General features: G+C 47.4%; 1 protein-coding gene across 1 annotated transcript in view; it reads right to left on the reverse strand.

Moving 5' to 3' along the window:
• The window catches only part of SOX5 (SRY-box transcription factor 5), a 297,551-nt gene that overhangs the window by 158,181 nt on the left and 112,119 nt on the right, over window positions 1-27,251 (reverse strand). The window contains 1 exon segment of the mRNA XM_059847991.1: window positions 6,283-6,369. Within this exon segment, the coding sequence (XP_059703974.1) occupies window positions 6,283-6,369 (87 nt within the window).

Below are 27,251 nucleotides of genomic sequence, written 5' to 3' on the forward strand. Positions count from 1 at the left end.
CTGCTCTCAGAAAGAAGTTCTGGTACAGCAGAGCACAAACAAAGCTCGCTATTCAACCAGGTTAGCAACTCATTGTCACGGCTACAAAAGGAACAGACAACTTTGTTTGTACTGAGACTGCTTCTCAGAGGTTACTCATTGTTTTACTGTCTAGACAAGAAGTTAGATCCAGGCTAGGAAAACAGAACTTGCTGCTGGAATTTTATGCAGCAGCAGGAAAAAGAGTAAGAAGTGTGTGTGTGTGTTTGCTCTGTTGTGACAAGCTGGCAGTTGCAGCTCAGGGACATTCAGCTCTATCAGGTAATTTTAGAAGCATGAAGCACAGCTTTCGGACCCAACCAACTCTCTGAATAATTTTTAAATATACTGGTTTGGCCCCCATATGTTCAAACAAAGTCATTGGCATTTACAACCTCAATTAGTTCAATTTTATTCCATTATCTCTATCAATAATCACATCTTAAAATAAAATTAGAACGTGACTTTTTGAGACCAAATGAAGTACTTTTATGTACAAAAATCCAGAACAACCTGAATTAGCTGCTTTGTCATAAAACACCATTTTTAGATGCTTTAAAAAAAGATTCCTCCAACCCCTCATACACAACCTTGAACTCACCTCCCATTCTAGGTCAAACAGGAGCAGCTCCATGCAGCCACCACCTCCCCCTCAGGCTCTCTTCTGGCCTGAAGAGGTCTGTGTTGGCTCAGCCAGCCCTGGCTGCCTCTCTGCAGCCTGAGGGCACCACACTGCCCTGTGACCAGCCTGCCAAACCTCCTCCTGAAACTCAGGATTCCCCGGGTGCAACTGGGCAGGACCCCGTGCACCCCAGCACCTCTGGAATGTTCACAAAGGACTAAAGCTCTGTTTGCAATTTGCTGCTATTAAACCCCTCAAAAAAGTGAGCACAAAGAAGACACCAAGTAGGTTGCAACAAATACTGAATTTACCCTGGTTAAAAGCTGACAGTCCAACATACCTTACCTCCTTCACTTAGGACTCTCACCCTCCTTCTCTTGCCTCTCCACTTACAATACTACTCACAGAAAAATAATGTAGAACATCCAGAGCTGACACAAGTTTGCAAACATTTCTGAACCATTAATTTGCAAATGCAAAATTGACACATCTCCTGGGGATCTGTGCTGTATTAGTCAAAGGTTTAAACCCAGTGTATTCCCCATGAATAATCTTTCTCCCTTTCCCCCTCCTTCTCCCTGTCCACATGTAAATGCAGAATTTCTTGTCTTTAGTTTACAGATTATGTGATCCAAAGTGTCACTCACTGGATTACTGCACATAACCTGAGCACTACCCTGAGCTTACTTGCCTTCAACTTGTGCAGCATTACTTAACTGGAATTATCCCTCCCAATCCATACAGGAATCTGCACAGCTCACTTATCTCAAGATTCTGTGTGTCACCTACCAGATTATCCCTTTTAATCCATACATTGAATCTACATAACATATGTCTTTAATTCAGGGGCTCTGATGAGCTATAGTATCTCTGAATGGATTATTTCTCTTTAGCCATTATTGGCAGCCCTAAAGCCCCTCCCTGCCTACTCTCGTGCCCATCCCCTCAGCACAGGGCCACAAGCAGAGTCTGCAGCAAGCACAGCTCCATGTCACATCAAAGCCACCTGACAGCACCTGCACTGACACTCCCTGGGACCTGGAACCCAGCTCCTCACACAAAACACACCTGTGTGCTGTGGTGGGCTGCAGAGCAGGGCTGCAGGCTGATCTCACTTTCAGCTACCTCCATACAGGTGTGCTCACTGCAGCACAGCCTGCACAGCCACCCAGGCTGGGTGAGCTCAGAGCAGGGCTCTGGGCTGATCTCACTTTCAGCTACCTCCATACAGGTGTGCTCACAGCAGCACAGCCCCCAGAGCCACCCAGGCTGGGTGAGCTCAGAGCAGGGCTCTGGGCTGGTCTCACCCTCCATACAGGTGTGCTCACTGCAGCACAGCCTGCACAGCCACCCAGGCTGGGTGAGCTCAGAGCAGGGCTCTGGGCTGATCTCACTTTCAGCTACCTCCATACAGGTGTGCTCACTGCAGCACAGCCCCCAGAGCCACCCAGATTCCCCTGGGCACAGTGAAGAGCTGACTTTAACCCACCAACAATCCCTTCCACAGGGAGTGCAGGGAACTTCACCTGAGCTGTTTACCAACTGACCTGCACAATACAAAAGCTCTTTCAAACCACAACAAAAATACATCAGATTCAGACCTGCCCAGTCTTTCTTGAGAGATTTGGGCACAATCACTGTTAACAATGCCTCCAACAGCAAACCAGCTCAGAAGGATTGGGAACAGAAGTCTGTTTAACCTTTTGTTCCACACACCTATTCAAAATTAGCTAAGTGGGGAACATAAAAAATATGCATTACTGTGCCTTGCCAAGTTTCAGCAGAGAGATGGACAAGATTAGCAGCAAGGCTTTGTGCACACCAAGGAAGTTTTAAGAAGAGTTCTCATCGTGGTTAAGGCTGCCTCACTCACCCCAGTGTGAGCAAGGCTGGACAACCCATGATACACCTGAGGCCAAGCACCAGTGAAAGAGAAGCTTCATTTCAGAGTTTAATTAATAAGTTAATTTTATATGTAGGAATGATCACTGATAATTAAGAAATAAATGTATTTTTGGTACCTTTTCCTGGTGACACTGGAGGACAGCACCCACTTTCCCACTGCAGTGCACAGCTAACAAGGCAGTCCCACTGACAGCAGAAAAGGGGATGATTTTCTTTCCTGTACACCCCCAGTTTGAGACCTGAGGATCTCTCTGCTCCACTGAATCCAATCAAATGCATTAGCTAAGAATAATCCAGAGGCCTTTTGAGCCCTGGTTGGGAATAGGATGGATGTAAGTAAGTTTGAACAGGCATTAACCAAGTCAATATACAGCTTTACAGCCTCACAGTAAATACTTAATTAAACAGCACTTTGGTAGGTTTTGTTATATAGCAACTTGTTTTGAGCACAGTAAAGAGTCCATGGATATCAAAACAGAATTTCTTAAGAAATCTCTAGTGCCAAACTTGTCATTTAGCCCCAGACTGCCTCTCTGAACAAGCACAGGTATTTGAGTTCCTGCAGACATGGAAGGTTCTAGAGGCTGCCCCATTTTAAGAGCATTCCCTGGCAGCACCTTTGGGTCCAGCTGTGGAATAAAACATCCCATTTCCCTTTCAATTAGTAACTGGATGGATACAGACCCTCCTAAGTGTGATCTTCAATCTGCAGCTGCCTCTCTGCAGACACTCAGAGATGGCTCTTCTGTTTTATGGGTGTGCAGATGAAGAAAGAGAGGTTTAAACAGCAGCAAAAGGTGACAAAGCAACCAAGAGAAACAACTGAATACAGAACACGGGGGCCTGGTCACTTCCAACCACTCACCAATTTCCCTGTCTTTAATAAAATATTACTGCTCTCTAGCTGAAAGGAAATCACTCCAACAGAAAAGAAAGTCTTCCTCTTCATCTCCCTTTCTTTACTCTCTCCCAGATAATAAAACTCGATGGTAATAACACAGACTTGGGCATTAACAATATGTAGCCTGGTGCTGAGCCTTTTTGCACATGATGTACTAAAACTCCCCCAGACCTAATGAAAAACACAATGAAATTTTGAGCAGTTAAATGGAAAAAACTGTTCAGTGTGTAAGACAGTTGGGCAGCACAGCTCCTAGTGCTGTCCACATTCCAGGGTGTATTAAACATAAGACAGTGCCTTAATGGGGGTTTCCAAATATCACTAATAGAGAAATGAGGGGCGGAAAGAAACGCAGCTGCCAGGCCAAGCACAGAGCAAGAAGTTAATTAAAAAATCACAACTGGAAAACTTCGTAACTACAGAATGACAGAATCATTCTGTAGCAGAATATACGTGTGTTTGTACACGTGTGTGGGGGTACAGAGAGCTCAACTTGCACACCTTTCCTGCTGCCTCACTAAATATAGCTGCAGTACAGCTGAGCCATTGTTTGTTGGCTGCTCAGGGCTGATGGTGCCATGAAAACCACATTCCTGGGCACTAAATAATCAGCCTGCCTGACCCCCCAAGAATCTGTAAGTCAAATTCATTTACCCCCAGAGGGCAATGCTCTATTGTATCCTCCCTCCTTTCTAGCCACCTAGGAACAATGGACAATAATTGCAACTGTCACGGCAGTCAGTAGGAAAAATAAACCAGTGCCTGTTTTCACAGCTTACTGCCAAACTTGATCCAAACACCTAATAACCATGCCCCCAACCACAGAACCACAGTGGCACTAAAAAGCCTCAGATGTGAGCCTTTTGAACAGAGCTGCAGAACAATAACTCGACTTGTGTTCAAAATATAAAGCTAAAAACCAAAAATTAAAGCAAAGAAAAGTCTTCTTTGAGGCTGTGCTGCTGCTCCCCATCCTTTCCCCCAGGCACGACTGAAAGCACTGTTGAATTTCTCTGGTGGTAGCATATAGCTGGCTGCTGCTGCTTTCAAGTTTGGCTTGTGAAAGGGAAAAAGAGGAAGGGAGAAAAAAGATTGCCCTCCAAAAGAAAAAGATCATAGGCAGGGGGAACAGACCACCTTCTCAGTGCACAGCACTCTTCAGAGCAGCTCTACAGAGTGCAGGGGCACTGGAGAATCACTGGGAGTCCTTCTAAAGGCTCCAGTGTGCCAAGAATTAAAGAGGCTTCACACACTGGGAGAGATCTGCTGAAACACACTCCCAAAGTGGGTGTCAAAGATGCCTCCCCACACTCTGTCCCTGAAACACCTTAAAGATGCAGCAGATCATGGCAAAGGGTGATGCCATTCTGAAACAAAGTGCTTTTAGAAGCCAGAACTCCCAGGTAAGCCCTGGGCTGCCCTTCCTCTTTGAGACCTGCTGCTTTACACACATGGAGCAGGAATGAAGAACCCAGCTTTGGCCCTCTGGAGCCACAATAATCACCACCACCATCATCATCATCATCACAACATCTCAGCCTGTTGGGGCTGGAGCCCTGCACTGTTATAAAGTTATTCCACAGATGTAATGAATACATATCTTTGAATTATTCTCCTGGGGAAACCAGGGGAATATTTTCCCCTTTGGGTAAGTCAGTGGAACAGCACAGGCTAATGCTGGTGGCTTGTCAGTGACAGGCTGGAGGGCCCAGAGAATTAAAATAACACTTTCTCTGCATCTGCACCAACCCACAGACCTGTGAGAGCATCTGTGTGCCTGCCTGAATACTGCACACCTCTTGTGCACAGGGTCCTTAACCTGGCAGCACAAGGGCTGGGGGCCTGCCTGAGTGAGCAGCTCTGGATCAGGGACAGCACGAGCAAGTAAACATTCCAAAGTCCTGGACAGAAACCCAGCCCTGTTTGTAAGCACAGGAGGAGAAGGGCTTAATTTCAATTTCATTCTACTTTCACATTTCCAAAACAACGTTGGCTTGGGTTTTGCTACTCCAGATGCACACTGCTATAAACGGGAGGAGAATCAGAGTCACTGCTTCTTTGCAGAGTGACAATGGCTGCTCTGAAAACTTGCAATTTTTGACACGTGTGTTTTGAGTGAGTTCCTCATCATAAGCACTGCAGAGGAATTATAAAAATATTAAATTACACGAAAACAAACAACCACAGGTTCCCTAAAACGACCTCAGATATATAAAATGGGGAAATATCTTGGCAAAGCAGAAACTACTGCTGCTGGAGAGTGGTCAAATTCTGTCATTTTCCTTCTGGAGTGCAGCTTTAAAAGAACATGCTCTAGTGCACAGATGTTGTACGCTGTCTTTTAAAATCTGCACTGGCTAATTTCAGTACCTAGAGGTACCATTACACAAACTTTGCTCTTTTTATTCTTCCCTACATGCAAAAAAAGTAAAAAAAAAAAAAAAAAAAAGTAAAAAAAAAAAAACTACATCATCAAAATCTGTCCAAAAATAAACAAGGAAATCAGATCACCCTCAAATTTCAGAAACTGAGCTCTGCTATACTCTGATACCACATATGTCTCATACTGACTTTTTTTTCCCCTATCCAGCAATAGGATGTGCTGGTTTATAACAGAGAACGATATATGCAACAAAAGCTTAATGTAAATTCATTCACTTAGGGCAACACAGCATTTCATTGATTTATATGATCACAGATGGGAGTGCATACATTTCATTTAAACCCCAAATTACCGTGTTTGAAGGGGAGGGGAAGAGGAGCAGACAGAGTTCCACAAAGCCAGCGGTATCTGTATATTCATTCTCAATTTCCTTTAGCAGAGAAACAGCGTTACCTTTTATTTCTCCAAAGTTCCCTGATCCCATGGCAAGAAGCTTGTCTTTCCAGTCCTTTGATAGTAGCTTTTCAATACTGGGAGTTTCTGAGTGAAGGGGGGGAAAAAAAACGTAAGCAAATCAACATGACTGTCTCCACAATAGAACTCATTAAAAGTCTATCTGCTAAAAATAAGGCCAACCCTATTCTGGGCCCCAGTTCGTAATGACTTCATCAACAAACTGATAAGAGGGGAGGGAAGAGAAGGAAAAAAAAAAAAAAAGGAACAAAAAAGAAAAAAACTGAATGTGTTTTGTCACCTGCTGTTTCAAAACCATTAGCTTTTTCCTCTAGTGGAACAAAGCTCCGGTAATTCCGTGTTACAATGGGCACATATAAACCTGCAGTTCATTGTTTTTCAATTTGGTGAACAAGTTGCTGCCTATAATGGATGCCTGTCAGTTTCTGGGTGTTAGTCTGCAGTCAGAAAATAATTATGTTGATAAAATGCGGAGTAAAGAGAGAGAGAGAGAGAGAAAGAGAGAGAGAAGCAAAGAATTAGCTCCTAAATCTGCTACATGTAATTATATCCCTCTGAGTCTTTACAATTACATCCACTTTATAATGTGTGTTTAAACATCGTGTGGTGGTAAGCACACTGTGGAAAGATTTTCCGGTAACACACGCATTATAAATAATAATAAAAAGTTGGGCAAGGAAAAAAGCTTTAAAAGACTGCAAAATCCAGAGGGAGAAAAGGCATCGCTTAGAATGGAAACCCATTATTTGCTCATTTCAGATTCTATCACTTCCTTTAAAAATAAAATAAAATATATTCGTTCAGTATTTCCAGGAAAAATACAGCGAGGGTGTGGATGGGTCTGATATTTATGTCTGCAACTCTTGTGTTCTGACCTCTTTTTGTGTAGAATTTTAATGCATAAGTAAATATAAATGCTAATAAAATTCAGAGAACATTAAACTCAATTCCAAACAATGTAATTGTATATTCTTGTCAGCATTTAGATGGGTACACAATTACAATGGCTTTCAATCCCACGATTAGCACCGCATTCAGTTAGAAAATGGAGTGTACTAAAAGATAAGTGTCCCAGTATGTGCCATCTAAATAACAATACCCACACTTATTATCTGGATCTAAGACATACACCGCTATTCTCCGCATTGGTGTTTATGTGTATTTGTATTTGTTCAGGCATTTGTTTACCCCCTACCAGGAGCATAAAGGGAGAACACGTTAACTTATCAAAGGGACCGTCTGGCCTAGAGACCGCACGATTATTAGCAACTGGTTAACTTTCCCCACAGTTAAAACCCTTACGAGCAACCTTCATTATCTCGTTTGGCTAATTGCGCCTCCGGTCCCCAGCCGCAGCTCGGGGCTCGGAGCGCTGCGGCTGCCGGGGGAGCTGGGCGAGCCCCGATGCCCAGGGAAACACCGCGCCAGGGATGCCCTCCTGCATCTCTCATCCGCCAGGCTGTGCGCACGCAGGCAGAGGCACAGACAGACAGACAGACAGACAGACGGACAGCCGGGGGCAGCCCCGCGTCTGGCCGGGAGAGCAGCGACAGCCTCCGGATGCCACCGAGAGCACAGGAGGGGCTGGGTGCGCTCCGGGCTTGTTCACCTGGCAGCGCCCCGAGCTCCTCCTGCGCAGCCGGGCTGATCCCGGCCAGATCCGGGCTGCCCGAGGGACATTTCTCCGCCGGCATCCCTAAGGGTGTCTCGAAGCCCACGGGACCCCGGGGACGCCGGCGGAGCCGCTCCGAGCGCGGCCGCGGAGCCGGGGGCGCCGCCGGGCTCCGGCCACTGCCGAACTTCGTCCGTCCCCTCGAAGCACCCACGAAGGAAACCATTTCCCACAGCGGGAATAGGTCAGACACACACTGCCCCTTACCCTTGGTTCTTTTTTTAAAATGTTTTTTTTTTAATTATTATTGCTCCGTGCTTTTCTGATAACTCCGGAACGCCGTGTGAACAGGCCGGAGCGACCGCGGCGTCTGCGGCGGAGAGCCGTCAGTCGTTAAAAGCCAACAGACCTTTGCAAAGCAGGAATGCGGCAACAGGGATCCATTGTGAGCTGACAATGGGCTCCAGAGCCTCCAGGCACCAAAAGCAGCCCGCCTTACTTTTAAGTCCATTGTCAGCAAAGTCCGCGACAAAGCTTTTCCCCCGCGGCTGGACAAAACCCTCGCCGTGGTACGCTCGTGAAGAAGCACAAGTCTCCTGCCCAACTTGCTGCCTTAAAGCTGCAGGAGCCGCTCAGGAGCCGGGGCTGCCAGAGCCCCGCCGCGCTGCCTGCGGGATCCCTGCTTGCCTGAATCCCAGTTTGCCTGAATCCCAGTTTGCCTGAATCCCAGTTTGCCAGCATCCCTCCTTGCCCGAACCCCTGTTTGCCTGAATCCCAGTTTGCCGGCATCCCTCCTTGCCCGAATCCCTGTTTGCCCGAAGCCCTCTTTGCCGGCATCCCAGTTTGCCAGCATCCCCAGTTTGCCAGCATCCCTGCCTGCCCGAACCCCAGTTTGCCAGCATTCCTGCCTGCCCGAACCCCAGTTTGCCAGCATTCCTGCCTGCCCGAACCCCAGTTTGCCGGCATTCCTGCCTGCCCGAACCCCAGTTTGCCGGCATTCCTGCCTGCCCGAACCCCAGTTTGCGGGCATCCCTGCCAGCCCGAACCCCAGTCTGCCGGCATCCCTGCCTGCCCGAAGCCCAGTCTGCCGGCATCCCTGCCTGCCCGAACCCCAGTTTGCCAGGATCCCTCCTTGCCCGAAGCCCAGTCTGCCGGCATCCCTGCCTGCCCAAACCCCAGTTTGCCGGCATCCCTGCCAGCCCTAAGCCCAGTTTGCCGGCATCCCTGCCTGCCCGAACCCCAGTTTGCCAGGATCCCTGCCTGCCCGAAGCCCAGTTTGCCAGGATCCCTGCCTGCCCGAAGCCCAGTTTGCCGGCATCCCTGCCTGCCCGAAGCCCAGTTTGCCGGCATCCCTGCCTGCCCGAACCCCAGTTTGCCGGCATCCCTGCCTGCCCGAAGCCCAGTTTGCCGGCATCCCTGCCTGCCCGAGCCCCCGGCTGCCCCGGCTGCCGTGCCCCCCGCTCGGCTCGGGGAGCGGCCGGGCCGGGCCGGTGCCGGTGCCGGTGTCGCTGCCCGGGCTCTCGGAGCTCTGCCCCGCCGCAGGGCTCCTGTTCCAGCCCAGCACGGCGAGCGACGCCGCGCACGAATGAGGGGGGAGTAATGAACGCCGTGGACGGCCATGTATCAATGACTGAATTTCTGCGAGAACGGTAAAGATCTCAGTAGGAAATCACGATTAGAGATGTGAAAGGCCAAATGGCAAAATCCCAATAGTAACAATGCATCTGTTCATTAATGTGTGAATATGAGTAATATGAAAATTTAACACAATTATAAGCCCCCTCAGCAATCCTGATGGCATAAAATAGATTGTGGTGATCTAATCAGTGCTTCCCCTGTTGAAATACTGTATGTTAACTATTCAAAATAATATTATATAGATTTTTTTTCCTTTAAAACCCCCCAAGCAATCATATTAAATTGATGTCCTAACTTAGTCTCAAACCTCTCTTGATCTGAACTGCCGTTTTTACATAAGACACTTCAACATAATTTTGACACAGAATCGGCAAATAATCATCCTTCTGCTAATACTTAAAAAGAACTTTAATTCCAAAAGACAATAGCTTCCCCACCCCTATAGCTGTACGGAGCCAAGGACCTAGATTAGATTACAGCTTGTTTAATTCTATTATATACCATGTTAACATCTTGTACTTACATAAAAAATGCTATTCATATACTCAGCCTATCACATTTCAGTAACTGCTTGTGAAATACCTTATGCACCATGTCTTGGAAAGAAACATTTATTATGTCATTTATGTACCCCATTAAAAAAAGATTTGAAATTTACACATCTTAAATAAAAATAACCGTTTAAAAGGTTACGACAGTAGAGGTTCCATGAGTTATACAGAAACAAAGTCATCCTTTGTTTGGCTTTTTTTAGACCTGATTGGGAAGATGATGCTCTCAAATTAAGAGAAGAAATAAACGCTGTCTCTTGTTTGCAAGGCAGGCATTCTCTGGATTCACTGGGAACTCAGTGAAACTTTTAATGCTTGCACATATGATGTGCAGCTTGAAACAGAGAAATGCACACAGGAACTGCTACTCCTGATCCCTACTCCAGCGGTTCCTCTCCTCTCAGATTCCCCAAAATTGAGTTTTCTACGTGCAGAATCTGAGCTATATCGTGACAGATTCTGGGTGTGCATCAGGACAGCCATGTATTACAGTGCTCTGCATTTCCAGAAAGCTGCACACAGTGTTCTGAGTATTCATAACACCTCCTAACTCACCCTTTGAGAAGAACCCAGAATTGCCCCTTTCCTTCTTCCAAGCCCCACCTGAGCTGAGAGCCCTCCCCAGCACCCATCTGCAGTGGTCCTATGGCACACAGTAAACAGTCCCAAGCCACAGCACAGGATGAATTCATCTGCAAGACTGTTCACAGGCTGTTTGTGAACAGTAACTCAGTGATGTCTGACATGTTTGCTCCAGACACACCATGAGGAGTGCTACACGTTGCTGCAGGAGAGGATTACTGAGAGGGCACCAAAGAGGAGGACTGAGATGGAAAGAAGAACAGGAATCATCAACTGAACACTGCCCAAGAGGCACCTGACTGAATCAACAGAGATACAAATCAATCCACAAAAAATATTTCTGCTGTCTCCACTCAAGGCATTGATTAGTCATTAGCTCTTCCTAGAGATACTTATGGCACCTTGGCTTCTCCTTCTTTCCCCCTGCCTCTGCTGCTTGTCTGCAACACTGCATATGGCAGTGCCCACTGGTGAACTGTGCCAGCAGCTCTCAGTGCCCCTGCCCACTGCTAGTGCCCCAGAGCCAGCAGCTCTCGGTGCCCCTGCCCACTGCTAGTGCCCCAGAGCCTGTGCCAGCAGCTCTCAGTGCCCCTGCCCACTGCTGAGTGCCCCAGAGCCTGTGCCAGCAGCTCTCAGTGCCCCTGCCCACTGCTGAGTGCCCCAGGGCCTGTGCCAGCAGCTCTCAGTGCCCCTGCCCACTGCTGAGTGCCCCAGGGCCTGTGCCAGCAGCTCTCAGTGCCCCTGCCCACTGCTGAGTGCCCCAGAGCCTGTGCCAGCAGCTCTCAGTGCCCCTGCCCACTGGTGAGTGCCCCAGAGCCTGTGCCAGCAGCTCTCAGTGCCCCTGCCCACTGCTGAGTGCCCCAGAGCCAGCAGCTCTTGGTGCCCCTGCCCACTGCTGAGTGCCCCAGAGCCTGTGCCAGCAGCTCTCAGTGCCCCTGCCCACTGCTGAGTGCCCCAGAGCCAGCAGCTCTTGGTGCCCCTGCCCACTGCTGAGTGCCCCAGAGCCAGCAGCTCTCAGTGCCCCTGCCCACTGCTGAGTGCCCCAGAGCCTGTGCCAGGAGCTCCTCAGTGCCCCTGCCCACTGCTAGTGCCCCAGAGCCAGCAGCTCTCAGTGCCCCTGCCCACTGGTGAGTGCCCCAGAGCCAGCAGCTCTCAGTGCCCCCAGCCCTGCCACCCTCCCTCTGCTCCCAGCAGTGCCCAGACTGACTCCCCCACCCAGAGCAGTGAGTTCTGGATGCCAGCAGGCAGCACCTCTGACACAGACCTTGGGCACATGGAGTCCCACCTTCCCTGGGCTGTGAGAGTCCCACTGTGGATGTACCTGTGCATCCATGGACCTGCCCTTGCACTACTGGATAGAAAATCATCCCAGTAAATGAACATTAAAGGGCTTTTTAATCTTTTGGTATGCTGACAAGCATGTCACCATCCCTCTACTCCTGCATTTGATATTTAAATACAGCTTCAGTGACTTGCTCAATAGCCCTGAAGTTTTCACACTGGGAAAGGAGAGGTTTGTTCCCAGGAAAGGGACGAGGCTACAGAGCCATAGTAAGAGAGAAGCACAGTTTTTATCACTGCTAGACTTCTGTTGCATTAAGTCTACTTCTGAAGTTCAGTTTTTGGAGCACTGCAGCTCCCCTTTGGGAGTGGACCCAACCCTGCTCTCAGTTCAGTGGCAGCACACGTGCACACGTACCTGGGCCTGCCATGGAGCCTTCCCAAGCCCAGCCCCACAGAGCATTCCCTCCAGGCCCAGCCTCCCCAGCAGCTCTCTGCAGTCCAGGCTCCAGGGTCACAGCCCTGGAAACCCACTCACACAAGCTCACAATGTGCTGGGTGCCAAACCTCCCCTGCCTCTCTCTGCTCCTGCTGATCACTGACTGAAAGCAAACTCAGGTCTCCTGCAGCTGCCAGCTTCCAGAGAAAGCACACAGTTCAACAGCTGGGCTGTGCCAAGGGGAGGAACAGGGGCTCTCCCCACAGGCAGGTCCCAAAGAGCCACGCTTGAGGGAGGAATGGAGAGACAGCTCTGAGGTCCCAGAGACAGCAGTGACTGAAGGGCAGGAGGCTGGTGTGAGCTGACTGCAGGTCAGGAGAAAGGTGAGTGCTGGAGCCCCCACCTGCAGGGTCTCTGGTGGCCAAGGAGGTGCTCACAGGGTTCCCTCCTCTGTAACACAGGGAGCAGAACGTGCCCTGGGCTGAGAGAGAGATACTTCTTGGAAAAAAGTGAAAGGAAGATTGACACTGTTGAGTCAGGAATGAATGGATGACTCCAGCTCTCAGAAGGTGAAACAAGAAGTGGTGAGCTTTATATCTCACTCCCTAAGCTGAGACTTGATTGGTCTCAGGTGAAAACCTCTCCCATTACTGGTGAGCCATGAGGAGCACACTATGAACACATGCTATGAACAATGGCTGCAGAAAGAGAGACAATAATTGTCTTAATTCTTTTCCTCTGAGATTCTCAGGCTCAGCCTGGGAGAAATTGTTTCTTTGACTGAACTGAGAATATCCACAGAAGGTGTTTGGCCTGGGCAAGGACGATGACACCAAGAGGAGCAAGAACAGAGAGGAGCCCAGGGCTGCTCAATGCCCAGCCAGACCACCAAGCATTCCCTGCCAACAGCAGCTATCCCTAGAGGAAGGAGTATTTGGCTGGCACAAATCATCATGAATGAACTTCAGCACTGCCTGACACACCTCCCACTTCTGGCAAGCACCTTCCTTTGTATCAGGAAAGCACTGGCAAACACTGGGCTGGCAGCCATTATTCACTTTTTCTTCTGCTCTGGTCATAAACACGTTCCACCTGTCAGTCACAGTTCCACCCAGTGTCCTGCAACCCTCACCCACCAACATGCCACCCCATGGCACCTGCTCCCTGCTCAGGCACCACAACAAACCCTCTCTGGCCCAAATCAGGAAACAGGATTGAGGGCAGCTTTCCACTCTGCTTTAAACAGAGGAGAGAAACACGTCCACAGACAAAATTTCTCTGTTTATGCCCCCATTTTGTATTAAGAAGCTCTCACCTATAGAAAATCAGAAGCAACTTTCATAGCAAGGAAGATGAAGCAACTATTATGAAGGGATGGTTGGTATCAGCAGGTTACATAGACATGCAGCATCTGCATCCACATATGGTTCTCCATCAACAGAATCATGCTTTTAGGGAACTACTTGCAGCTAGGCAAGACACTATGAATCATGAGCAGGCACAACACAGAATGTATTTAAATTTGGAAATCAAAGACCACAAAACATACATTTTTCTCTTGCTTTCCAGGAAGCACTGCAATTTTTCACCAGTCTAAAAGCAGTTTAAACTTTTGGAGCAGACACTAGGAAACACCTCTATAAATGTAAATATTGTTCAAATGTGGGACATGGTTGCTCAGGCGTGAGAAGCAAAGATGTGGTGCTGAGCACAACACTACCTGGGCTTCTCTGACTGGCCAGAAAGTGGTGTGCTGCTGGGTTCTGTGGGTTTGGGGTTTTTTTAATACACAAAATGGTTTTTAGTCCTCAGGCACAAACTCCCAGAGCTGAAGCAAACACCCAAGTGCCAGTATTAGGGAGCTGTGGTGCTCTGGCCAGCACATCTCAGTGTGGCTCTTACTGCACCACTCCATCACAACCACTGTGCAGGAAACAGCTGGGCTGCACATGGCCACGGGCAGCTTCCAAGCCCGCTGAAAAGCTCCCTTCTCTGGCAGAGATAACAGCCCTCCTGCTCCTGGAGTCCCCAGTCCCATCCCAGCCACATGCCAGCTCACAGAGCTTTTCCTTTCAGAGCACAAAACCAACTTCTGTACCCAGAGATGACTGCAGTCACCTGTGGTGCACAATGGCACCAGGTTACCATTGCCTCATTCTGTGTCTGCTCAAAAATACAACACTTTGTTCAAGTTGTTTGCTCCCTTTTGCAATGTCCATCATGCTGCAGGAATGATAGGACATTTTGTTATTTCTTGTAAAAGAGCATTGCTTTTTGTGTTTTTAAAAAATAATTCACATAGCAAGAAAAGGTTCCATAGCACCATAAATGAATTATTTAATATTTCAATATCCAAATCAATAATCTGTGAATGCCACCAGAAACACCATTCTACTCTACCCAGAATTACACAAAGCAATTGATTTCACAACTGCTCACCAATGCCTACTGCCAGTCCCACAAGAAAGTCACCTAAAACCACAGGGATGTTTATTGGGAAGGAAAGGTTAGAACAGCCTTCAGACACACTGAACTACCTGTTGGTGAACTAATTATTGTCACAGCATGTTGTGCAGCTGAGATGGCCACCATACACAGAGTGTCCCCACACAATGTCAGAGGGCTTCACCCCAACCCAGCAACACCAAACCTCTGCAGAAAGCTTCACCCCAACCCCAGGAACACCAAAGCTCTGCAGAAAGCTTCACCCCAACCCCAGGAACACCAAACCTCTGCAGAAAACTTCACCCCAAACCCAGCAACACCAAACTCTGCAGAAAGCTTCACCCCAAACCCAGCAACACCAAACCTCTGCAGAAAGCTTCGCCCCAAACCCAGGAACACCAAACTCTGCAGAAACCTTCACCCCAAACCCAGTAACACCAAACCTCTGCAGAAGGCTTCACCCCAACCCCATCAACACCAAACTCTGCAGAAAGCTTCACCCCAAACCCAGTAACACCAAACCTCTGCAGAAAGCTTCACCCCAACCCCAGGAACACCAAACCTCTGCAGAAAGCTTCACCCCAAACCCAGGAACACCAAACCTCTGCAGAAGGCTTCAGGCACCTGCCCACACACAGTACCACCACTCCACTCAGCAGGCTGCAGGTTCTGCCCTCCTTGTCCCCCAGCCCAGCCTTTGATGCCCTGCTGCTGCTGCAGTGCCCCTGTGTGCCCTCTGTGCCCTCTGGGGTTGGGCAGTGCCCCTGGGCACTCCAGGGCTCCTTCCCTGCAATGCTGCTCACCTGTCCTGCACACCTGGAGCCAATTGGGGATGGCTGGGCACAGCCCACCCCAACCACCCCTGACTCTGTGCCTCCAAGTTATGTCTTGGGATAAACCTCAGCACAAGGATCTCTCGGGCAAACCCCAGCACAAGGCAGGAACACATGGCTAGGCAGGACTGGAAGAGCAAAGGGACTTCTTAACCTAGATTGGAGACCCAAACCAGCATCTCAGTCAATGCCACCCTCAGGAGTAGCCAGGCTGTTGTCTGAAACTGTGGTACTCCCCATCACCTGAGTGCACAGGCAGCTGCTCCATCACCTGTGTGCTTTCCAGGCTGTCCTGTCCCACTGAGCTGTCCCCCACTGCAGGAGCAGTGTCACACTCTCACAGCAGATGTGCAATGCCAGGACATCACAGCAGCCCCTGGGGCTCCCAGCAGAGGAGCCCATGCTCATTTGGGGGTTACACAGCTCACAGCCAAGATCTCCTCAGCTTCCATCCCCTGCTGGTACACAGCCTTAGCACAGAGCCTGCTTCCAGGGGTGAAAAAGGCAGGCATTTCTCAAAGTCTCTCTGTCAAACACTCTTCTGGACTGACACTGAGATGTCCAGAAAGCCCATCTGAGAAAACCACCTCTTTCTTGAGCCCAGTGCTGAGCCAGGGAACAAGCCTGCATTCCTGCATTCCTGCTCTCACCCCAGCACAGCAATCCCAGCTCCATCTCTGCTGTGAGGAACAGGCTAACTCATAGAGTACAAACTCCACTGCCTTACCTGCCTTGGTGACAGCAGAGCCCAGCAAGGCTCCAGTGTGTGCTAATGACCCTGCAGAGCACAGGGCTGCAAGCTGCTGGGTGACAACTGCCACCCCTTCCACTGCTGAGGCCGTGGAAATCACACCTGTGTGCCAGGGCAGCTGGGCTCTGCTCCACTCACACCTCCATCAATCTGCCCCTCCACACCTAGCCTGGAGCCACTGCTGGCTGCCTCAGATTTACACAGGGCTGGGGCAGGACAACCCCAAACTATTCTGAGAAAACAGCCCCAGAACAGTGCAGTTTGTAGCCACTGCTCAGTTACCCTGCATTTAAATGTCTGTCCTGAAAATGCACAGGAGGGTGTGGCTGGCTCAGATGCCATCTGCCCTTCCCATTTCCACAGCAGTGATGGCTCAGGTTTGGCTTTTCTGTTTTCAGGTTCTGTGCTGCTTTGGTGTGTGGATCTGGGTTCACATCAGGGCATGGTGAGCTCTGTGCCCAGAGCAGGGAGACAAAACAATTCCTGCTCCAGCTGGGCACCAAGGACAAATGAGCCAAATCTCAGCCCAGGAGCACAAACCCCGTGGGCTGGAGAGAGAAAAACAAGCAGGGTGGGAGTGCCTGGGCCAAAGCTGGGCTGGGACAATGAACTGCAAGGTGCAAATGGAGCAGAGCTGATCCCAGGGAGAGACCCCGTGCCCGGCCGTGCATTTTGGGGCCATTTTGGGTCATCTTGGGGGCAGCCCTGGCTGGGCTCTGGTGCTGCCCAAGGTGGGTCCATGGAGGAGATCCTTGGAATCAATCCCTGCTTTATTCTGGGACTCTGCCCAGCCTCTGCTCCAGGGCAGCCTCTCAAGGCTCTAGAGGAGCAGTGGTGTCCCCAGGAAGGGCTCTGGGGGCAGCACAGGATCTCACACAAAGCCCAGCACATCTCCTGTCGCTGAAAGCTGCTGGACTGGCTGCTTTGGATCCCCAAAGGCACTCAGGAGCACAAATCCCATTCTGGACAGGAATCAGGGTCCTGCTGCCTTTGGAGAGCCAGGCCAGGGAGCTGGCCCAAAGAGCACGTTCTGCCAAACGAGGTATTTCACTGGCACAAGCCTGGCTGCAACATCATTTTCTGCACACACACAATATTTAGGATGATTCCAGCTCCCTGCTAGCACTGTCTTCTTCACCCCTAATTAAATTAACATGCAAGAATGAAGTAAGTTTTTGAACCTTATCAAACTTTAAATAAAGCAAAAGTGAAATTTTTTAAGTGTGCCCAGTTCTTTCCTTTTTAATTGAAGCTCCACCAGTAGGAATCCTTATGAAAAGAAGGGCAACAGTGAAATTAAAAAAAACCTCTCCTACACATGAAAAAAGAAGAATTCTATCTTATTCTGTGTTCTTCAGCTTTCTAATGCCCCTTTAATTCCTGGCATCTCTAAATGAAAGAAGGAATTGATTTTCTCAGGAGTGGTCCACCCAGCAATAAAAGTGTGTCAGATGACAGAAGGAGGTAGTATTCTGAGCTTCACTGAAATCCTGAAACCACAAAGATATTTTAATATTTCCAGGGACTATTTCTAGAGTAACAGCATAAAAACAAAGACATCTATAATTAAATAACATTAAACTTCACTTCAGCTTTGTTTTTCTGTCTCAGTTGGACAGAGACACTCCACCAGAATACATATTCCCCTGAAATACATTTTTTTGTATTAGTGCTACCAACTGAGCCAGTCTCTAATTAAAGGGCCATAATATCTTGTTAATATTAACAGAGGGCCATGGTTTTGAGCTGCTAATTTTTCACATCTTCAGCACATGCCTGATAAGTAAGAGGGATTTAAAAAAGGCATTCAATAGGATGACTGTACACTAACTTTTTAATGGGTATTGACACACCATGAAGGATGTTCTAGGGAGACTCCATGGTTACCCTTTGACCAAAATGATCTTTATGCTGATCTGTCACTTTTAAAGTAATTAAATGCATTCTCAAACAAACCCAAAAACAAAGCAGCAAGAGCCCCAGAAGTATGTAATCTAAATAACCTTAAAACATAAATGGAGAGCTACAGTGTTTGGCCAGAATTCCAGGGAAATCCTTGCAAAGCTCAAGCACTCCACTTCTGAAATCCTAAATTCAACAGCAGCCACGTAACCCTTCACACACAGTTACCTCAGCGTTCTCACCTGGAAATCTCAGAGCAACTTACTTAAAAATGGAAAAAAAATTGAGTCCTGAAGTGCTGGTAATTTTCCTCCAAATGAAAAACGCGAGGATTACGCGTGATGAAGCTGGGGAGACAATTTTCTAAATAGCCCATCTTCCAGCCCTGGCCACTGCTGTCACCTGCCACCAGCAGGAAGGCAGCCCTGGGCTCTTTGGGGAGGAAGGGCTGCCCAGGGAGCTGCTGCTGCCTGGGGCTCCTGACCCCTCCTCGGGTGTCCTGACCTAGGGTCTGATCTGGCAACGCCCCAGAGCAACAGGAGAAATAAAGGGGAAAAGGGAAGCCAAACAAGCAGCCTCACTGGAAGCTGCAAGTTGCACTCCTGAGGGTTTGGGGTTATTCTGGGATGACTCTCCCTGCTCTGGGGGACAGAGCCACCAGCTCCACAGGGCACCCCTGGCTCCCTGTGCCCGCCCCAGGGAGCAGCCAGGGGCAGAGCTGCTTCCCAACGGGAGCAGGAAACACCCTGCTGCAGCTGTGCTGCTTACTGGCATAATCAGCAGCTCCCACCCTCCTCCCCCACCCTGTTTTTCCTTTTTTTTTTTTTTTTTTTGACAGCTGTCTTCCTATCTTCCCAACAGGTGCTATTAGGCCCTGAACAATGGCGAAGGCTTTTAAGCCACTGCTGTTGACAAGTGAAAGGGAACAACAAATGGCTCAGTAGTGCTCTTCTCCCAGGGTCACTCAAGCGATGGTAATAGTTATTATTTTTATTTATTAGCTCTGTGGCACTGTCCCCCACTGCAGCTCCTCCAGCCTCCCCTTTCCGTGCCAGCAAGGAGCTTTTTAACTTTTCATAAAACCGGGCGAGCGCTCGGCTCCCGAGCCGGCTCTTCCTGCAAAGTGCACAGCTAATGAACGCTGTCCATTTGGCTCTGGATAATTTATGATGTCAGCCAGCAGAGGTGGGGAGGGCTGGACCCAGATATGGCCATTACTCACCCTGCCAGGAGTGACAACGAGAGCACGGGGAGCTCAGCTCTGGCAGAACGGAGCGGGGCTCTCACCCTGGGTTTGGGGCTTTTTCTCAGGACAATTACAAGATTAGCAGATAAATATAACATCCCCTCTCTTGAGGTTGATGTAATTTTTCTTTTCCCTCCTTAGCATTTTGCTGACTGCATCATAATCCTCTTCAGAGAACAATGGCAGGTGGAAGAAAAGTTAATTTTCCCTTAAATGAAAATGACTGCACCCATTTAAACAATGCACTCAGAAGTGTTACTGCCAGGAGAAAAAATTGTGCCAAAATGTTGTCTGATCCTAATAGACTTCTGATCCACATATATTTACTAGATGAGGTTACTCAATTAATAAATGGCATGCAACAGATAAACCCCATCAAAAATGCTGTCACTGTCCTGGCAAAGCAGGTAAACATGGATAAAAGTCAGGCAATTCCATGTCCAAATGAAATCAGTAAACCAGCAAGTGACCTGGAAGCACAAATACACCTGAAAGTTGAGAATGTAAAGCTGAAACCCATCAAAGTATTGACACATTGGGGAACTGGCTGGTTTAGAGCCATGTGTTATCTATCAAATTGAGGTAACAGTATGTACACCTTTGATCATCTGCACCTATTTATTTCAATTCTAAGTTGACATGATTGTGTAGTGAAAGGCTACAGACATCAGGTTGTGGATGTACTTCCCAGAGAAAACGTGGGCTATTATAAATTTGAACCTAATATAACATTATATAACCTAATCTAACATTGAAAGGACCAGAAAACACTAATCTGGGATGTTAATAAAACCATTGAAGGAATTTTACATTTGAGAACAGAAAACTGGAAAGCATATCCCCCTGAAACAACAAAACCCCACACATTAGGCCCAGATTTCCATTCTTTCCCAAAGCATGACAGACTGTTTTACCCCTGGAAGTGAGAATTAAAGCACATACGCCTGATGCTAAACAACTACACATCCTGAGTGCCTCTTGCACAACATATGTGACCACAAAGCCTCAACCATCCACTGCCAGATGCCAGAAACACAGGGACAACAACATGATTAATAACATTAGAAAAGGTACACTATAATTCAAAGCTTCTGAAGTGCAGGTAGTTTCAGAGTGAATCACACTACTAGCTGTGGTGTAAATGATATTTGCATGAAATCATTATGTCAGATTAGGTAGAAATTATTAAGGCTAATGCCATCCTTGGACTTGCCTAAAATAATCTCCCAGGACTTGCACAGGTTTCTCCACTGAAGTGCAGCATTCCATCTGCCTTGACAACTTGCTCTGTTTGTTCTCACTTGTCTCCATTCACAGATTTTTTGGACTCTGTTATTTTCAGCATGAACAGGGTGAGGAAATACACTGAGTTTCCTTTTGCTCAAGCATTTTTCTTTCTGAGCTGGGGAATAACATCCTGATACACGGGTGGTTCAGCCTTGTAGCAGCTGTGACAGGTAATCCCCAAATACCCAAAGAGAAATCAGAGAAAGTCCATTATGCACAGCTCTTTAACATAATAGTTCTAGACAAGGGGAAAGGAAAGTCAGAAAGTAAAAGCAGAAAGTCAAAGAGGAAAAAAGAGAAGGGAGATGAAGAAAACAATGCTGAGAACAAGGAAGGAGCAAGACTAAGAAAGGGGCCTCATCTGTCAAATCCAAAATGAACTTTATTACACCGTGCACTGAAGGAGAGCAGAGCCAGGGCAGCTCTGCAGCCACCCCTGGCTGCTGGGAACTGTCCCCGACGTGGAGCCACCCCCAGCCAGCACACAGATAGCTGCAGCAGCCTGGGCAAAGCAAAACAGCTGGGAAACTTAGCAGAAAACACAACAGGATTTGGACTGAAGCATCAATTATGCCTTCAAATCACTGCCAGCATGCCAAAGAGAAAATATCTTTTTCATCACAGAGGAATCTCACTCAGACCCTGCAGCAGAACTTCTTCAGACTGCTTTATAAAATTCCCTTCATTCACCTTAGGATGATAAAACGTCCTCTGTGGATAGTCCAGATGCACAAGAAGGTTCATCTGCCTTTGGAATGGCTTCAGGAATCACCAAGGACCAAGGTGAACACAGGGCAGGAACAGAACCCTTCCCCAGAGCTAGGGGCATTCCCTGGGCAGCTCTTGACACAATGAGCACAAGCAAGAGGCACTACATTCCCCCAATAAAGAGAACACAGACCCCAGACAGACAGACAATGAACACAGACCCCAGACAGACAGGCAATGTCAGCATTTCCTCTGATGGAGTCTGAAACAAGAAACAATTCTCTCCCTCCTGCACTGCCAGCCTCACCAGTGGGCACCCAGCATCAGCCTTCTCCCTCTTCATCCAGCAAACCTGTCCATGTCACTGTGGAGCTGATCTGCTTCATGAAAAACACCACAGGACTGGGTGTGCTCATCCTCACAGACTCCTCACTGTCTCAGAGGGCCTGCTCTGCTCCCTAGAACTTCAGTTAGGAATCAGCTCCTTCCTGCAGGTCCAGAGCCTTCACCTGTGCAGCCCTAATAACAGCAGTGAGGGGGAAGCTCAGGCCAAACTGAAGCAGGATGAGCAGGTTTAGATGAAGAAAGAACCACTCAGAAGAGACCTACAACAGATCTGCAACATCTGCAGCTCAGGATCCTACTCACTCTTCCCCTGTGAGTGGTGGTAAAGACATCTGGGCTCTGCTGTGAATGGGCAGAAGCTGCACTCTGCTCTGTCAGACAAGCCTGGTACCAGGGATCTCTGCATTTGTGACTCATCTTGATTATTCCTGCCTTTCATGGCACAAAAGGGAAAAGGCATCTTCTGAAACAGCTCTGTTAAAACAAGGTGTCTCTGCTGAGAGCCTGGCCTCAAATTGAAGGTGCTCAGTGGGACAAGCCCCTCCTGACAGAAGAGCCAAACCCAACCCTGTGTGCATGATGGTGATCCCAGGCACGGGCTGGGCACAGCTGACTCAGAGGCTGGGACACACAGAATAATGCACAGCCTGAGAGCTGGCTTGACAAACCTTCACCAGGAGCTGGACCCACTCAGGAATGCAACCTTACCAGAGCTGACAGTAAAAGTGGGCACTTTTTGGGAGTGGCAGCTCCTTCAAATAAAGATCAAACCTGCAAACAAAGAGCATATTGCACAAAAATTTAAAAAAAATAAAATTCCATGAAAGAACCCCCAGAGCAGATCTGTGCAGGGATGTGTGCAGCTCTGCTGCTGGGATTTCTGCCTCTGTTTGTGGGGTAACTCTGAACATTGACTCAAACCACCTCCAAGGCCCAAAGAAACTCAGGTAAACTTTCATGGTTGCATGGAAATCAGTCAGGTAACTGCTGGTGCAGCTGTGAAAAAAATCAATCCAAGTCCAGTATCAACTGCAGCTCAGCTTTAACAATGAAACAGCTAATGGTGATGGACCCTGAATAGTAATGCCATTATCAAACTGCTATATGGAATCCTTTCTTTTGTGATGTGATTCTGTGACTAACACTGATATCTCAGGATGGCACCTACCTTGTTTGCAGACACAATGCTCACCAATATGCAGCTTACACAGAGATTTATTTCACATCTAGCAAGAGATGCTTGGAAAAAGAACTACAGGCAATTCAACTGTTCTTTTTCAATGCTGAGATAAACCTAGGGCTGAGACTGAAATAGTTTCTGTTAAACTCACCTCTCTCTGAGTAAGACAGAGAAGTCTTTGAATAAATGTATATAAATGTCCCTCTGGTGTGCAGCTGTGAAGGAGAGCCATACCAGGTACCTGCCAGGGTGCCAGAAAAGGACCCAGAGTCAGTGCCACAAGTGGTGGAGTGAAGCAGAGGGATGTGGGGCTCCTGTGGAGTGAGGCAAATGCCAAGGGTAAATTCCCAGAGTGCCTGGGAAGGTGGGGTGTGCAGTAACTGCAGAATGGAGGAACAGGGAATTTAATAGATGAGAAAAGGCTGAATAGGGGAACAGGCCCATTGTTCAGCAAGTTCTCTTTTGTGGCCAGGCTTTAAGAGAATGCCAGAGAAACAAATGACTTAATCCTGGGGGGATGCTATGGCATACATGGAAGTAGTCCATTCCACCTTGAAAGCCAGTGGAACACATTTCTGTATCACACAACCACACTGACTGCAGCTTCCAGCAGAGCCTCAAGACTCTGCAGCTGGCAAAGCCTGACAATCATGCCCTCCCCTGTCCCCCCTTGTCCCTTCAGCAGCATTCATCACTGTCCTTTGTGGGCAGATGGGACAAGTCACAGGAACGTGATGAAACGCCACGTAAAACACGATGGTGACAGGCCAGACCAGAGGGGAAGAATTCTCCAGGGCTGGTTTTACCTCTCTGCCATGTTCTAAGCACTGAGCTCCTCCTGGAGCTCCTGGCTCTGTGAGCACTGCAGCACCAACCTACAGCCCCTTGCCAAAGCAGTGGAAGTGCTGCAAGGGACACTGGTGCAAACTGCTGGGGAACCTTGCAAGGCTCTCCTGAGCACCACCTGTCCCTGGAACTTCCCCATGCCTTAAGCCCTGTCACAGCAGAGGATGGAGATGGAGGGTCCTGGGACATCAAAGACAGCATGTCCCAGCTACTTTAACACCAGCTGAATCAAGAATACAGAAAGGACAGCCCCATTCAAAAAGTAAAGGTCACACTCTGGGGCGCAATACAGAATATAATAAACATTATCCAGAACATGTTCTACCTTCCCAGGACATGCTATCTCTTCTACCTCTTCAGAATATGTTATATGTTCTACCTTTCCAGAATATATTATATATGTTACCTTTCAGAACATGCTACATGTTCTACCTTTCCAGAATGTATTATATGTTCTACCTCTCCAGAATTTGTTCTGCCTTTCCAGAATATTTTCTACCTCTTCAGAATATGTTATATGTTCTTCCTTTCCAGAACATGCTATATGTTCTTTCTTTCCACAATGTATTATATGTTCTACCTCTCCAGAATATGTTCTACCTCTCCAGAATATGTTCTATGTTCTTCCTTTCCAGAACATGTTCTACCTTTCCAGAATATATTATATATTCTACCTCTCCAGAACATATTGTATATTCTACCTTTCCAGAACATGTTCTACCTCTCCAGAATATATGTTCTATGTTCTACTTTCCAGAACATATTATATATTCTACCTTTCCAGAACATGTTCTGCCTTTCCAGAACATGCTATATATTCTACCTTTCCAGAACATGTTATGTTCTATGTTCTACCTTTCCAGAACACATTGTACCTTTCCTTGCAGGATGGCAGAGTTAAAAGTGGCACCATCAGCTTTGGCTGTATAAATAACAGAAGAGCCAGGATTTCATGTATTATGTGGTCCCAGGATTAAGGAGAACATAACTGGGTTTTTTTTTTAATAGGAAAAAAAGGCAGAAATACACATTTCTCAGTTATAATTTCTTAATGCAAGTAACAGATTCTTAATTAAGGAAAAAAATAATAATCTTGAGCTCATTCTAACTCAGGCAGAAAAGGGAAATGTAGAAATGTAATGCAGCAATCCCCAAAGCAAACTTTTTCCAGGTCTTTATGAAAAACTCAGTTTCCAGTGCTCCAATTCCTACTACACCCAGATGAAAGCTATCAGTTGGCTCTAAATGTGACTACAGAAATTCTACAATTCTCTGTGAGTCATGTGAATGAAATTCCATTCTAAAACAATTAACAGAGAAAAATTAATTTGCCTTCCAAGTATTCAGGGCTGGAGATGTGTAACTCAGCTGTGACTTGTGGTTTACTTGGTAGGCAGTGTGTTGTACTTTTTATTCCTCTTCCCTCTCCTTTTGCCAGATTCAAAAAAAAAAATAAAAAAGAAGATCACCATAGGTAGACATTTTTTGAGAGCTCTGCACAAAAGACAGGCTTCTGCAAAGCCCTGACCTGACTTTAATTGAAACACTTGTTTCCATACAAATTACAGATACTTTTTTGGTGAGAGTTTAAAACACATAAAAGCAGCTATTACTGCTTTGAACATTTCTAACTCAGATTAAAAAAAAAAAAAAAAATCAAGGCACGAAAAGTTTCCTCCATCCTATTTAAATTACATTTGGGCAGCTCTCTGTGGGGCTACCACAAATTCCTGTAACCCCACCAGTCTCGTAGCTCCATTAAATTAATGATGCATCTCAAGCACTCACCCTTCTGCAGGAGAGTGTGGGATCTCCTGTCAGACACCTCCAACTCCCTAAACTGGAAACAGTGACCTCAGGGAGACACCAGAGCCTCGTCCCTGCAGCCAGTGCTGCACTGAATGCAAAACACAGATAATATTTGGAGGAGCTAAGAAAATGAGGTGTGTTTTGGGTGGATTGTTCACTGTCAGTGGGGAGAGGCTTCCCATCCCTTCAGAGCAGCTCTCCTGACCACTACACCCCTCCAGGCTCCCCAGCACTGCTACATCTGCTGCACCCCTCTTCACGTGAGCCCCAAATGTTCCAGCAGCCCCCCCAGCTCCTGCTACAGGAGGAGGAGGCTGCTGGAACATTTGGGGCTCCACACAATGCTTCAGTTAAGGCTGGCCGACACTAACTACCATTATCAAAAAAAATGTATTTCCACAATGGCCTTTTTTGTCCAGGGCTGCAACTCCCTGCTCCCAGAGCTGTGTTTATAGTGAAACGTGTGGTGTATTTTCCATTAAGAGCCTTGGCAGGAGTTTCTGTAGTTTTTCTCATGTATCACAAGCTCAATACTCTTTCTGCATTTGCTTCACAATAACCAGTCCATTTCCAAGTGATTAATTTTCTATTCTAAAACAATGCATTCCTTTCCCCTCTCATTTTGCTGGTGTGGGGTTTTGTCTTTTTTTTTTTTTTCCCTCCCTTTTCTTACCAAGAGAAAAAAATTCTTTTTCAATGACATCATGGTATAAAATTTTCAAAGCAGGTTTTAGCGGGAGATATGCAGATTGCTTTGAAAAGTTACCCTCATAAATAACAACAAAGTCCTGAATTATCAAGGCTGTAACTCAGTCAAGAGGTGCTGTAACTATTTAAATTATATGACCTCAGCAGAACCTCTTGATTGAACTGCAGCCTTTCATTAAAGCAGGCACTCTGTATTATTTTCTCTGAACTAGAGCAAATCAGGACGGTAAAGAGATTAGCCCCCAAGCCCATCTCTTTGTGATCTAGAGGCATATAATTTTTAACCATTACCTCAATTTTGTAACTTAAAAAGCCTGTGCATAATCTACTGTGTCAATAATTCCCTTCCCTCTATTTGGAATGAGGATACCACAGAAATACTGCTGTATAACCAGGTACACTGAGAAACTGAAAGGCTTGTGAGGGAGCAAGATCCCACACTGAAAGCCAGAGAAAAGTGGGGAAAAAAGGAGGGAGAAGAGAAAACTGTGGATTCACAGCACTGCTGCTTCATTCACAAAAAGCTGCAAACCAGAAGGGACCATTAGCTCATACAGGCTCATCTTCTATATATATTACTGAATATTCATTATTTCATCAACCAAAATCAAACCTTCCTCTGATTTATTTCTAACTACCATTTTACTAGAAGAGAAACAGCTGGCCTCTGAGTCAGGACATTCCATAAATATCTCCTTGCTTTTACTGGAAAGTTGTGTGTGCAGGGATGAGGGTGGAGGGAACCAGGGTGCTTAACACACTCTCTCTGTTCATCTCCAGCTGGC

This window comes from Haemorhous mexicanus, chromosome 5 (genome assembly GCF_027477595.1).
Source record: "Haemorhous mexicanus isolate bHaeMex1 chromosome 5, bHaeMex1.pri, whole genome shotgun sequence".
Taxonomy (NCBI): Eukaryota; Metazoa; Chordata; class Aves; order Passeriformes; family Fringillidae; genus Haemorhous; species Haemorhous mexicanus.